General features: G+C 37.9%; 1 protein-coding gene across 2 annotated transcripts; it reads left to right on the top strand.

Annotated features, from left to right (window-relative positions):
- Nucleotides 1-3,604: 3,604 nt before the first annotated feature.
- Nucleotides 3,605-13,566, top strand: LOC133949770 (up-regulator of cell proliferation-like). Of its 2 annotated transcripts, XM_062383751.1 has the most exons (4): nt 3,605-3,715; nt 5,447-5,522; nt 5,607-5,777; nt 7,208-13,566. In XM_062383751.1, the coding sequence occupies exons 3-4, from the start codon at nt 5,699-5,701 to the stop codon at nt 11,905-11,907; spliced, it is 4,779 nt and encodes a 1,592-aa protein (XP_062239735.1). In that variant the 5' UTR covers nt 3,605-3,715; nt 5,447-5,522; nt 5,607-5,698; the 3' UTR covers nt 11,908-13,566. The 2 variants fall into 2 exon arrangements, with proteins under 2 accessions (XP_062239735.1, XP_062239734.1); XM_062383750.1 differs by lacking the exon at nt 3,605-3,715 and having other exon boundaries at nt 5,377-5,522.
- Nucleotides 13,567-13,866: the final 300 nt, after the last annotated feature.

The raw sequence follows: 13,866 nt of genomic DNA, 5'->3' as shown, positions 1-13,866 counted from the left end.
AGAAAAAAAAAAAAAAAAACAAGAAACTTAATATTTACAAATATTTTGTCTGTTTGATTCTTACACATAAAAATGTACAGTTTGGATCCTCCACCAGATGCTGTGGCGGGGTTTTCTTCACAACGCCCCGGGGCGAGTACAAAAGGGTTCACGTGGATCTGATCCCACAGATCCTCCGTCAGACTGAGTAGCGATGTGACAAACTTTGCGGGTAGAAAGATGACCATGCCTTTGAACTTCCTCACTTGCTTCCTTCCTCCTCTCCTTTCATTCTTCTGATATTGATTAACTGATATATTTAAGGCTGAGCGTCTGTATCCAATCTCCTCCCAATGTCTCGTCCCCACGGCGTGCACCTTGCCTTGCGCCGCTGTCCCTTCATCTGTTCCAGAGAACTGCCTGTCACACACCCGAGGCAGTTGTCCTGTGTTGAACATTTTGCACATTTTTCCCTTTCACAAAAACTCTTGACAAGAGTAGCCGGGCACTGTATACATCTCTCCCACTCCACACTGTGATCAGGAGGTTGTTATGAAAGGTTTGTAGGAAGTTTGCGAACTTAAAAGACGGAAAATATAGTATGAATAATAAATGATAAATTTACCACCGAAATCCAAAGGAACGGCCCAGGCGTCATGTTAGAAGTGAAAGTTAAAGTGAGGCGTCCTGAAACAGGTGTGATAGTAATTTTACTATTTGGGCAATGATTGATAGAAGTAACTACTTTGATGTTTAGAAAGATGAGCAAATGTTTCCCTGAAAAGTCAGGGTGTCGCTCAAGTAACTGATGCTATATGACTTCGTCACACACAGGGTCATCTAACAAAGACTTCACAACACAGGGGATTTGTGTGGGTTGTAAACATTGATAAAGGGATCTTGAAAACAGATCTTACACTCCAGGGGTCTGAGACAGAGTAGAGGACAGGATATTGGTCACCTATTTCTAAACATCAAAGAGGCGGATTAATAACTTTGTTCTACTCTAGGAGGAGCTTGAAGATGTATAAAGTGCTGCTTCTCCTGTATGTTATTGCTCAGTGTATAAAATCTATCCCATGGTCTTGTACATTGATAGCCCCTCTGCAGATGTAGAATAAACTTCCAGAAAGACATAGTAATGACTTGTGCTTGATTATTGAAATTCCCATGACACAGGAAATGAGGATAAACACTGTGTTGTCTCCACGATGGAAAACTACTGAGTGACAAAGAGTTTCTGACGCTGAAGTTATTTGTTATTTGATCTCCTTTCTGACGGCCATTTAACTATATCTATTTAAAAAAAGTTTTTAATGCTTTAGTATTATTTTGTTGTTTACATTTTAAATAAATCACTCACATCCACACTCCATGTTCAAAGTTGTTAACATGTATATCAAATATTGAATAGTTGAAAAGCCTGAATTTCAGCTTCAGAAGATTACAAAAAAATATTTTTTAATTAAAATATGCATTTTTATATAATATAGTCTTTTTGTAACTCTTGTGGAATACAAACCCTGTAAGTCATTCTCATATAAGCATTACTTTTGACAAACTGGATATGAATGTCAAATATTATATTCAATAGTATTGTAACTGTTTTCAACAGGACCACTATTTGTCCTTGAAAAGCAAAGCTGAATCATGCTGCCATTCACGCACACCAACCTGTGTAAAAAATCTGTTTATGTATATAATATAAATACAGAAAATCTGTTTAATGTCCATTTTATTATTGTACTTATCATACCAGTGTCAACCCCAACATATGAATATATTCATAAATCAATTAACAATTTTAAAGCAAATGTGTGAAATAGTATTAGAAAAACAAATAAATAAAAAAGATACAACAGAAGTAATAATAATCACCCAAATGTTGTCCTTTTGCACTTATATGCAGTTGTGTGAATACCCTAACATCCTCCTGGTACTGCCTGTGAATATGTAAAACACTTGTAGGCAGTACTGGGAGAAGTACAGTGGTAGACTCACACAGTTTTCAGGATCCTGAACACAGCATTTCCTCTGGCTGTCTGAAAGGTGTGTCCCTACAGTTCATAGGAACACCATGGTACTCCAGCAGAAGGTGGGTCACCATGTCTGCAGCGGTCAGCCCCTGTGCTGCTCCACACTCATCTCTTCAGTAAGTGTCTGAAAACAAAGAAAGGAGAAACTCAGAGGAGGCTTTAATATTAGATCTATGTTATGTTGGTTATAGGATGCTGTCAGTAGGGGTCGTAGAGTGTAACGTTTTTTATCCAGCTTATTGAGCTTAATATGCAAAACATGACAAATTATTCCTGTAACAAAGCATATATCATATAATAATTATTCAGTGGTTTCTGAGAACGCTAATGTTACATTAACATTACTCAGTGAGATGTCAACACAGAGCTGTGGCATAAAAACACTTTGTTGTATTGTTCTTGTTGACATCGAGACCACATAGTAAAATAATAAAAACAAAAACCTGTGTAGCTTCAGTCCGGTCCCTATGGTTCCTCTTCCTCCTCACCTCAGTGCAGCTCTCAGCTGTTTGTGTGTAAACGGAGAAATCACGTGTCTTCTGCTATTAGCGTTCAGCTAACTCAGCTACCTAATGTCAGTAATGAAGCACTACCACAGCGGGATAACACATGTGCTACATGTAAACTATCAACTACTGTTTACATCCGAAACACACAGGTGACATCGTTCTATAGACTCCTCATCACTGTAGAGAAGACCGCTCAGTGAGGTCGACTGGCATTTTGACGCAAGGCGGCCACAGTCGCTCTGTTGACGCTCAGGAAGGGAGGGGGGAGTGAGAAGGTGTCACACATAGATCCCCCCCTTCACACATTGAACCCCTTAAGACCTTTGTCAGTGTGATTGTTTTATTTATCATGTTGACATGTTCCCTTTGTGCCTTTTTATTCAATAAATCAGACATTAGGAGTGAAACAAGCCGTCAACCTGATTCTTTCCACCTTTACAGAGCAGTAAACAGATGTTAGTCTGAAAAAAAACACTGATTCAAACAGCTGAGTGTTGAGATGTTGCAAATCTTATTATTTCTTATTATTTTTAATTATTTTCTGTATCATGGTCACTACTGTTTCATATTTTTCTATTTTCATTACAATAACACTGAACATCATTCCACTTTATCCCCAGCACCTGCTTTTTGTACAGTGTCTGTTTTTGCAGGTTGTTTGTTTTCATACTCCTATTATGTGTAGTTTTAGAAGTGTACTTTTTTTTTACAGTGCTTCGACACTGTTACTTTAATTCTGTTTTTCTATTACTGCTGTAACAAGTGAATTTCCCCATTGTGTGGATAAATAAAGAAATCTAATCTAAATCTAATCTTGTCAACGTGTGAGATCGATGAAGTAGAGAATTTTCTTTCTTCGTGAATATTTTTGTATAACATTGTTTGATTCCTGCTTTGTCTACATTGATTTCCTCACAAATGAATTCTGAAACAAAGGGAACAGAAACACGCTAACACAGCTGAGGTTTTATCAACTACCATATTTTTCATTTCCTGGAAACTTCCCTTTGTCTTATTCTGGGAAATCACATGATCAAACCAAAAGTGTAAGTGTTTTGACCAACAGAATAAAAGGAGGGTGTCTGCTAGCACAGGTCTGTATTGGCATATGCAGCGAAGTGTTATGTTGTATCTATAGCTGCAGGACACCATCGAATCCTGGATGAAAGACTGCGGCAGATCTCTACAAAGGTGAGTTCCTATAATGTTTAATCAGTAATTTTGTCAGAGAACAACCATTATTATTAGGACAAGTGACAAGCATTGTGTCCTGATACTGCCGATACAAACTTGGCATGTGGCAATGTGAGTCTTCAAGCAGGAAATGTATATCTGCTTCACAGGTTAAGTGGATGTTATTATCGTCCGACAATATTACACCACCGATTAAAGGGTGTCAAACTTCAGTGCAGCCAACCTTTATTAAGCCCTTGACTATGGAGATATTCTGAATTCCCATGCTAAGCTCTCAAAACTCAAGCACCTAACTCCTGTGCATGGACAACAAATATCATACTCGTCCCAGATGTATCATGTTATTCATGTCTGAAGCTCTAATGTTGAAGCTTCCAAACTAACTCACGTCTCTTTTTCTCTCATTTTAAATCTGTTGTCTACATTATGTGATCTATTAACTACTGGAACTGGAATAACCGCATAATAAAGGACATTTAACATTTATTCCAATTTATTTACAATGTATTTTGTCCTTCACATTTTTACCCAGTTAAATATAATAAAGTTAATTATATTACTTTATTATCAATTGGTTAAGGAATTAAAGCGACCACACCTAGCACTTTGTTATACAACTCTATGTTGCCTAATGATGAATAAATGAACCTTTTACTATGGAAGTCAATGCACTCTCACAGCGGTGAATTGCACCCATTGGCAGTTTTTGGTTAGCAGCGCCCCCCAGTGTTTGAAGTGTTAACCTTAGATGTCCCTCATGTATTCACCAATGTTGGCAGAACTGGTTCCACTTGAAATGGAGTTAAAAGCAAACTGCCCTCGAACTTGATTCCCACATTTCCCTTGATGATTCAAAGCTTTGTGATATGGTATTATTTTGATAGATGTTTTTGTCTACTCCCTGTTTCTTCATTTTTTTGTTTTGTTTTACTGTTCTTGTGATATATTTGTGTTATTTCGTGTCAACTAAACTTCCTTATGGTTAGACAATTAAATAAACAGATAAATAAATACATTCAAGGTAGAAAAAAGAACCAAAGAATAATGACTTCCGTTAAGTTCCTTATATTTTACAGTCAAAGCTGGACTCTTTACTCAACTTCATGTGCAGGACAGCTGACGCTATTATTTTACTGTTGTAGATTTGACATTCTAACGATGATTGGCTTACAAAATATAATGTTTTGTAATAGATTTTAAGGATTAACCTTTTCAATGAAATTAATTCCAGCTCCAACCAACTATAGCAGTACCAAGTCTCTTATACATCACTACTTCAAATAAATTCAATAATTTAAATAGTATGTATAATATTTCTACTCTGATAATAGTGTAAATTCATGAAGCAACAGGCCACTGAATTAAGGACTTGAACTTGCAACGTAGTATTTTGCTTTGTTGTATTATGAAAAACTGGATTAATTTATCTATCATGTTTCTGGGCCTCTACCCATCAGGCACTCTGCTCAGAGTTTTGCTCTTTGACTTTACTTGGCCTTTAACTAAACATGCAACTTGTTACTGATTACTTTAAGAGAGAAGCAGATTTAATAATCTGGACCGAGTGAGACACGACTGACACTGGACCCCCAACGGACAGCTCAGGGGAGGAGGAAGTAAACAGCTTGTTTTTACAGTTAAACTTTTCTCATTAGCGATTGTGAACGGGATTATGAGTCGATTAATTACACTATGAACTGCTTTTTGTTTTTTTTCTCAAATATCAAGGAGTTCTTTGACACCAACGATACGTTCCCTGAGCCTGACAGTGAGGAGAAGGATCCCTCAATAACACAGTCTAACTGTAAGTGTGCCAGTCCAGTGAACAAAAGAACAAGGTGTGATCTGGAGGTACTGAGAGGTATTTCTTTCTCTTCTCTTATGACAGATGTTTCTCCACCAGTAGAAGTAACACCTCTCTGTTCAGGCACGAGGACTGTTTCAGATCCCTGCAGTGACGCACTCAGAGGCAGTGGGACCATGGAGGTCTCCAGCACTGTAGATATTCAGGGCAGAAATGGAACAAGAAGCCCGCCAATTGGAGCATCTGCCGATACACGTAAGTGAAAAGAAAAAAGTAGTTGCAATGAAAATTGTGAAGAATTTAATCTCAAAACAAGAAATTCATTAGATGAGATGCTTCACCAATGCATGATGCAGTCTTAAATACTCAATATGTGTAACATTTATTTTTTAATCATGCTACTACATGAAATTATTATAACTTTACAGCATGCCAGTGTAAATTTCAACTGTATGACCCACCATAATATATTTATAAATCTAATTATATGTGTGATGTATCTATATTTTTGACACCAAAGCAAGTCAAATGTAAAAAAACAAACAGTACAGGAAACACAAGCATCCTCTCTTAAAAGGTCCAGTGTGTAAGATTCAGGTAAAACAAATTCTATTTGAAAGTTATGATATGCCGGGGCAGTTGTAAATTGTTTTGATCTTTGTCCTATTATTAACGAATGTCTGTGCTTGCACACCTAAGTGTTGCTATAGTGGTTTACTGCAAAGCACGATTTCAAGAAAAACATCAAACAGATACTAGGAAACTGTGAGTCCTCTGCTAATGACATCTTGAAGTTTAAAGAGTGGATGTCAAGCCTGTGGAGAGCAGTGAAGCATGAAAACTTCATTTTCAGCTTCAGAAACAGTTTAGTGGCTGATGCATACATGAAGCTATGCACAGAGTTCAACAATTGGGAATGGGACTTCAAAGAATCCATATACAAGTGGATAACAAATGCTGAAACAACCATCTCAAATTTAGGAACACCTGCTTCCAAATCTGAAATAGTTGACATGAAAGAACCCATCTTGACTTTGAAAATTGAAGTTTTCACAAAGCTGATGGAATTGGAGGAAGAGCTTCTTGTAAAACTGAAAAACTATTTCCAGCAAAAACCCTAACCCATTTGTCTGTTTACCTTGCAATTACCACAGTAAGCTACAGATCTCATGTTACTTTGATGATGCACTTGGGCCAAAGTAAATTTATTTAATTGTCATTGTGCAATGCTCTGGCAGTCTCATGCTTTTTGTGGTTGTAAATAATGCACTTCACAGTGTTCACCATAAGTACAAGAGAATTGTGCCAGATGTAATGACATTCTCTACATATTACCCATACTTATATATCTCATTCACAAAGTTACACATTGATATATTACGTAAACAAAATGGTACGGATCGATGGACTGACAGATTCAAAACATAACGCCTCTGTAGCATTATACATTAATATAATAATCTCTATTTTTAATGTTATATAATATATAATTTATAGATATTTGATTATTGACTTATAATCTACTCAGTATTTAAAGGGTTGTAAAAACAAATTCAGACCAAGATGTATACATACTAACTTATTTAACACATATCATCCAAACCTCCCTAATGCTAAGGGGAATGATCTGAATACCACTGGCCATTGTAATTATGGGTTTAATAATCATGTTTTCATGCCCACAGAGACACAACTGCAGACCTTGTTGGAGGATCTGGGCTTGAAGCAGCACTACACAAAGAAGCTAACACTGAGCGAAATACTTCAGATTGACCTGAAGGCCATCACTGATGAACCTGCCAAGTGCCACTCAGATCTTCCATGGTATTTCTTAAAGAAACTCATGATGGTTAATGTGACAGCGAGAAATTTACTATCAGAATGTGAATCATCCAAAGAGGGAGCAACAGAAACGATTGAATTTGACTTCAGTAATCTTAGCGACATTACAGATTCAGGTGACATGGTAAACCCCCTTGACGTAATCACTGCTCTCTTCCTGTGTTCTGATGGGTTTGTGCAACAGGAAATGGCCCTCAAAATGTCCATGTGTCAGTTTTCTGTGCCTCTCCTGCTTCCAGATTGTGACACAGATCAGTGCAAACTCATGCTTTGGGCCATGAGAGACATTGTTAAAACGTACAGACCTCAGTCACTTTTACAATCCAAGGGTTTTACTGAAGAAAGAATTGTTCTCTCTGAAATTCCAATGATATCTTTTGTGAGACTGGGGAAAAGTTCCATGTCCAAGTCAAAGATTCTCAATGAGCTTTTGAGCACTGACTTTTTTATTCATCATGATATGAAGTGTGGTAACTCCCCAAGAAATATATCCAATGGACTGACTGAAATAACTTGGTACCTTCCCTCTGGCAAAAAAAACATTGATATTTTCAGTGAGCCAGTAGCTGTAGCTAACCTGCGTGGGGACATTGCTTCATTTGAAACTCAGTTTTCTTTCTTGTGTCAGACATCTGCAGCAGTGTTTGTGTTCTTTGACAATTTGGACCCTGAGTGCAAGCTGCTAACCAACCTCTACCACAAGGCACAGATGTTTTTGGTCGGTAACCAACAAAGCAAATGCTTTAATATGGATGCTCTCAAAACAGTAGCAACAAAGTTGGGATTAACATCAAACATCATTACAAAGACCAAGCAGAAAAATTATGCTGACTTTGTCCAAGGTTTGCGGAAGAAAGTCAACAATGTTATTGAGAACACAAAGAAGAAGGTGTGCATTGAGAAGATGGCTGACATTGCCCATGAATTGGGAATCTTGGTTGATGAAGACTGTACAGAGTGTCAGACTGCCAAACTAAATGCAGACACCATAACATCAAAAATTCAAAACATCCCTGAATACAAAGCCACTCAGCTTCCCTTGCATGGTGAAATATGGAAGGAATTGACAATTTTAGAGAAGGAGGAATTTCGACTGAAAAGTCTTGGATCTGAAGACATAGAAATGTACAAAGCAGGGCTTCAGAAAAAGAAAGAAAAACTTCGGAAGAAACAGAGCTCTAAAAACATGTCAGATGCCATGACGTGCTTCATCACTGCAATATCAAGCCAAGGCTTAGAGAGACGTTATTTTCTGAAATGGATGCGAATGAACCTTGATAACCTGTCTCGAGAAAAACTGTCTGGCCTCAGAAAGCGGTACAGAGAAAAATGCAAAGATGCTGAGAACAAAGAGGCCATCAAAGTCATTGATAAAGAGCTTTCCAACAGCTCACTGGGAACTGAACACTTCTTACGTGAAATGGGTCAGATTTATGAAGCTTCAGTTTCCCTTCCAGAACACGATCTGTCACGTAAACAACTACAGCATCTGCCCCAGATCTGTGCAGGATTGTTGCTTGATGGATTTCCCCTGGAGCTTGTAGATGGAGATGCATCCAACATACCTCTCACATGGGTGAGTGATGTTCTCTCCCAGCTCAATGAACTGGTGTCTCCAAAGAACAAGATACTGGTCGTCACGGTTCTTGGAGTTCAGAGCACAGGAAAGTCCACTCTTCTTAACACCATGTTTGGAGTGCAGTTTGCAGTCAGCACTGGCCGATGCACTCGAGGTGCTTTTATGTTGCTCATCAGAATCAATGAAGATGTCAAAAAAGTCCTCAACTGTGACTTCATGGTCATCATTGACACTGAGGGCTTAAAGTCAGCAGAGCTTGCACAACTGGATGATAGCTATGAGCACGACAATGAGCTTGCAACACTTGTTGTGGGGCTGAGTGACATCACCATTATCAATATTGCAATGGAGAATTCCACACAAATGAAGGACATCCTACAAATAGTTGTGCATGCGTTTCTCAGGATGAAAGAGGTGGGCAAAAAGCCTAAATGTCAGTTTGTTCACCAGAATGTGTCAGATGTTTCAGCCAATGAGAACACCCTAAGAGAGAGGCATCTGCTCTTGGATCAGTTAAACGAGATGACACAGGCAGCAGCCAAAATGGAGAAGAAAGAAAAGAACAAGTGCTTCACTGATGTCATGGAGTACAACCCAGAAACTGGGAGCTGGTACATTCCTGGACTCTGGAATGGAAACCCACCAATGGCACCAGTCAATGAAGGGTACAGTGAAGCTGTATATCAGTTCAAGAAAAACATCACACAGATACTAGGAAACTGTGAGTCCTCTGCTAATGACATCTTGAAGTTTAAAGAGTGGATGTCAAGCCTGTGGAAGGCAGTGAAGCATGAAAACTTCATCTTCAGCTTCAGAAACAGTCTAGTGGCTGAAGCATACATGAAGCTATGCACAGAATCCAACAAGTGGGAATGGGACTTCAAAGAATCCATATACAAGTGGATAACTAATGCCGAAACAATCATCTCAAATTTAAGAACACCTGCTTCCAAATCTGAAATAGTTGACATGAAAGAACTCATATTGAGTTTGAAAAGTGAAGTCTCGACAAAGCTGACGAAATTGGAGGAAGAGCTTCTTGAAAAACTGAAAAACTATTTCGAGCAAAAAGACGGCCATCTCCATTTCGTAGAAAGATACAAAGAGGAATTTGCAAACAGTGCAAGGAGTCTTCGAAGAGACATGCAGAACTCTGTGTATAGTCAACTCACAGCAGCGGCTGAAATCAAACAGGGACAGACAGAAGTTCAAAAAATCAAAGACAATCACACAAAAGAAATTGAAAAAGCAGTGTGTTTACTGATCGATGAATGTCGAAAGAAAAACATGCAGATGGGAGATGAAGAACTGAACCAAGAATTTGGCAAGATGTGGAAAGAAACAGTAAAGAAACTGTCTTTTTCCCAACAAAAGACAAAAAATGTCTTTACCAGTGTCTCCCACTACTTAAGAATAAATCTCTCGCCTAAAGGAAGTCATGCATGTGAATTGCTGAGCAAAAGAAACTTGCAAGATTGTGGCAAAACGCATTTCAAATATACAGCCAAAGGACCGGTTGAAAATTTAAAAAAGATGATAAGAAAAATGACACCCTTTCAAGATCCCAAAATCAGGCTACACAATATAGCTGACAACATCATAGATGAATGCATTCAGTATATGAAGGAAAAAGACGAAACAGAAGAGCATGAAGCAGAGGCTCCTGAAGCAGATGCAAAAAAAAAAAAAGACTACTCTGATGCTTACATCCAAGAGATCCTTCGCATAGTTGATGAGAGGCTGCAAAAGAATCAGGATGTAACCGTAGGCATTGAGTTTGAAGTTTCTCTAAAACAGCACATCTGTGGCATTGCAGCCAGACACTTTCAGAAAATGCATGAAGATTTCCTAAAGGAGAATGACCCGTACTTATGTCTGAACAAAAACAAAGGAATGTTTTTTGATAGTTTTAAAGATGTGTTCAAGCAACAAGACCAGAGCCAGAAGAAGGCAGAAGAATTCACCAAACAATGTTTGAAGCCTGCAGTTGAAAACTTTGTCTACAGTAAACTGGGTCCTGATATCATTTGTGAAATGAGGAAACAATCACAGTTCAATGCAAGAGTCTACTCCCAGTATGAGATTTTACTGGATTTGCTCTCAAAGCACAGCTTTAGGGAGTACGCAAGGTACATTCGCTCATATGAGGGATATGTAAAGAAGTGGATACTTGACCAAACAGTGAAACACTTATCAAAAGATTCTAAGATGTTTGAGCTAGTGGATCAGCATCTTGACTCAAGTATCAGCTGCATAAAGGTTGCAATCCACAAGGCCACAAAGACAACAAGTGCTGACTTGAAAACATTCATTAACAACTTCTGTCAGGAACTTGGTGATACACTGGTTATTTCCCAGGATGCACTTGGTGCTTTCATGATCCTGAACAAAGCAAACCAGGAACAATTTGCTCACTGGTTCACAGAGTTTGTGAATAAAATGGAAAAAATTCTAAAGCAAAAATTTAAAAAAAGAGGCATCCAGAGTATACTTAAACAGCTTGATGTCAAACCCCAGAATGAGCTTTTCACACAAGTGATTGGATGTGGTAAACAGTGTCCCTTCTGTGCAGTGGCCTGTGTGCGCGGAGGTGGTGACCATACTGTGCATGAGGCTTCACTGCATAGGCCAAAGGGTCTGAATGGATGGATGGGGCTACAAACAGAAAATCTGGTCACTGACATATGCTCGTCCTCTGTATCGAGTGACAACCTATTTTGCTGCGATGCTACTAAAGGTGAATATCACTTAAACAAAAATTACAGAGATATTTTCCCAGACTGGAACATTCCTCCAGATGGAAGCTACGAGGCATCAGACTACTGGAAATATGTTATGGCAAAGTTCAATGAGGAGTTTGCAGAAGAACATGGTTCAAAGCCTGCTGATATTCCTGCAAACTGGAAAGATATCACACGTCTGCAGGCAGAACAAAGTCTCAAAGTGTCATTTAACATGAACTGAGAGACAACATGCTGTCTGATTAGAGAAGTGCACCGGATTAATTCCCTTTGTTGGAACGTGTAGTTGTGACGCAACCTCCGCTTGGGGTTTCATCCCAAGCTCTGCTTCGGCTAATCGGCTCGTTGCTCCTTCCTTTTGCTTTATTTTGAAGAAATTGTACTTTCTTGATTCTTGTCGTCCTTGGTATGTACCCTCAGGTTTGAATGCACTTATTGTAAGTCGCTTTGGATAAAAGCGTCAGCTAAATGAAATGTAATGTAATGTAATGTAAAACACCTGCAAACGGACTTTCCTTGGTACGTAACAGCTCAGGACAGCCCGAGTTCCCATGTGTCAACACGAATCAGCTACTTTTTGTTAGTATCTCGACTGAGAAGGACGGGGGGCTTGTTATGAGTGTAGTATGTTAGATAAAACATGCTATATAGATAGAATAAAACACCAACTAACAGGCTAAGCTTATGAGAATGGTGTCTATTGTTCCCAATGTGCTTCAGAGTTTTATATCAATGTATCGATGTTAATGCTGATGCTAATGGCTAAGGTAGTTGCTTGCTTGATTCGCAGTGCATTGTTTTGTTCAATGTGTGATTAATGCACCATTTCCACACTTATTTACTTACTATATGCACCTATTTATTTAGACTGCGACTATTTAAAAAAACATCATCTGTTTTTTTTTTTTGCAACACCTGTTGCTAGACTGGTTCAAGGACCAGCTGAGAGTTTGTTTAAGTAGTAAAGGTGCGTCTGTTGATATTCACGCCATTCAGTTTGAGTCAAGTTAATTCACTCTAATATGCTGTTTGAAGCACTTCTGTGTAACTGTACTGACTTTATAAAATCGTATTCCTTCAATATGAACATCAAATAGATCAAAATGGCGATTTAAAAGCGATTGTAAACGGATGTGTTACAGTTAAAGTGATAATTCCTTTGATACTGCTAAAATGTAAATTTTATTTTTTATAATATTTCGTTAATGTCAAAAGAAGTCAGTGAGGTGTCATCTTGGAAAATGTAGGAGAATAGTATAACTTACCTATATCTAGGTCATCCTTCATAAAAGCAATGAGAAACAATGAGGATGTAAGGACATAGAATTTAAAGTATCTCTAGGACAGCACATCCGTGGAGTTGCAACCAGACAGAAAATGCTCTAAGATTTCCTTCAGGAGAATGACACTTTCACATGTATGAAAAAAACCTGTACACTGGGTCCTGATGTCGTCAGTAAAATAATAACATGGCGGCCTCTGTAGAGGGGACCTGCTCCTGATATAAATTTAAAGTATTTAAATATAAATGGCCCATTCTAGGGTAAACAAAACTAAAATTCTTACAACTTTGAATAATTTTTAATAATAATCGAAACAATGGATGTTTGTTTTGTTGATGTGTTGCACTGAACATCACATTTTGAAACTGAGTCTTTGTGTTGCACTTGCAGAAATGAAATCAAGTTTTTGTATGAATTCTGTTGCATTTGATACATATTTTTCAATTGAACGTGAATTTTTTTTTTCTTTTGGTGTGTTATTAATCAGTTTCATGATAACTTGTTAAATAGCATCGTATAATAATAATTAAGGAAATGTAATGGATCTGTCGAGTTTTTTTCAATAACCAATAACTGTGAATAAAGAAACAAACTCAGCAGTCTGGCTATGAATGTCTTTAATGTTTCCCAGATCAGAATCACAGCATACAGTGTATAATAACTTCTAAAGTAAACAGAAATATCATCACCTCATTTATTTATATAGTTTTACTGTACTTTTTTTAATAATCATCTTTTTTTCTTAAACTCCATTATTTAACATTTTCTTCATCTCAAGTCTTGGGTTTCTGAATTCAACAAAGAATTTAAAAACAAGACAACAGGTGCAACTTGGCAAGCTGAGGATTTACGTGTTTGTGTTTGTCATTCTGAGTTGTTTACCATGTGCTTTCGTGCAT

This window comes from Platichthys flesus, chromosome 24 (assembly GCF_949316205.1).
Source record: "Platichthys flesus chromosome 24, fPlaFle2.1, whole genome shotgun sequence".
Lineage (NCBI taxonomy): Eukaryota > Metazoa > Chordata > Actinopteri > Pleuronectiformes > Pleuronectidae > Platichthys > Platichthys flesus.
Note: the sequence above shows the minus strand (reverse complement) of the source record. Positions and strands in the feature narration are given on the sequence as shown.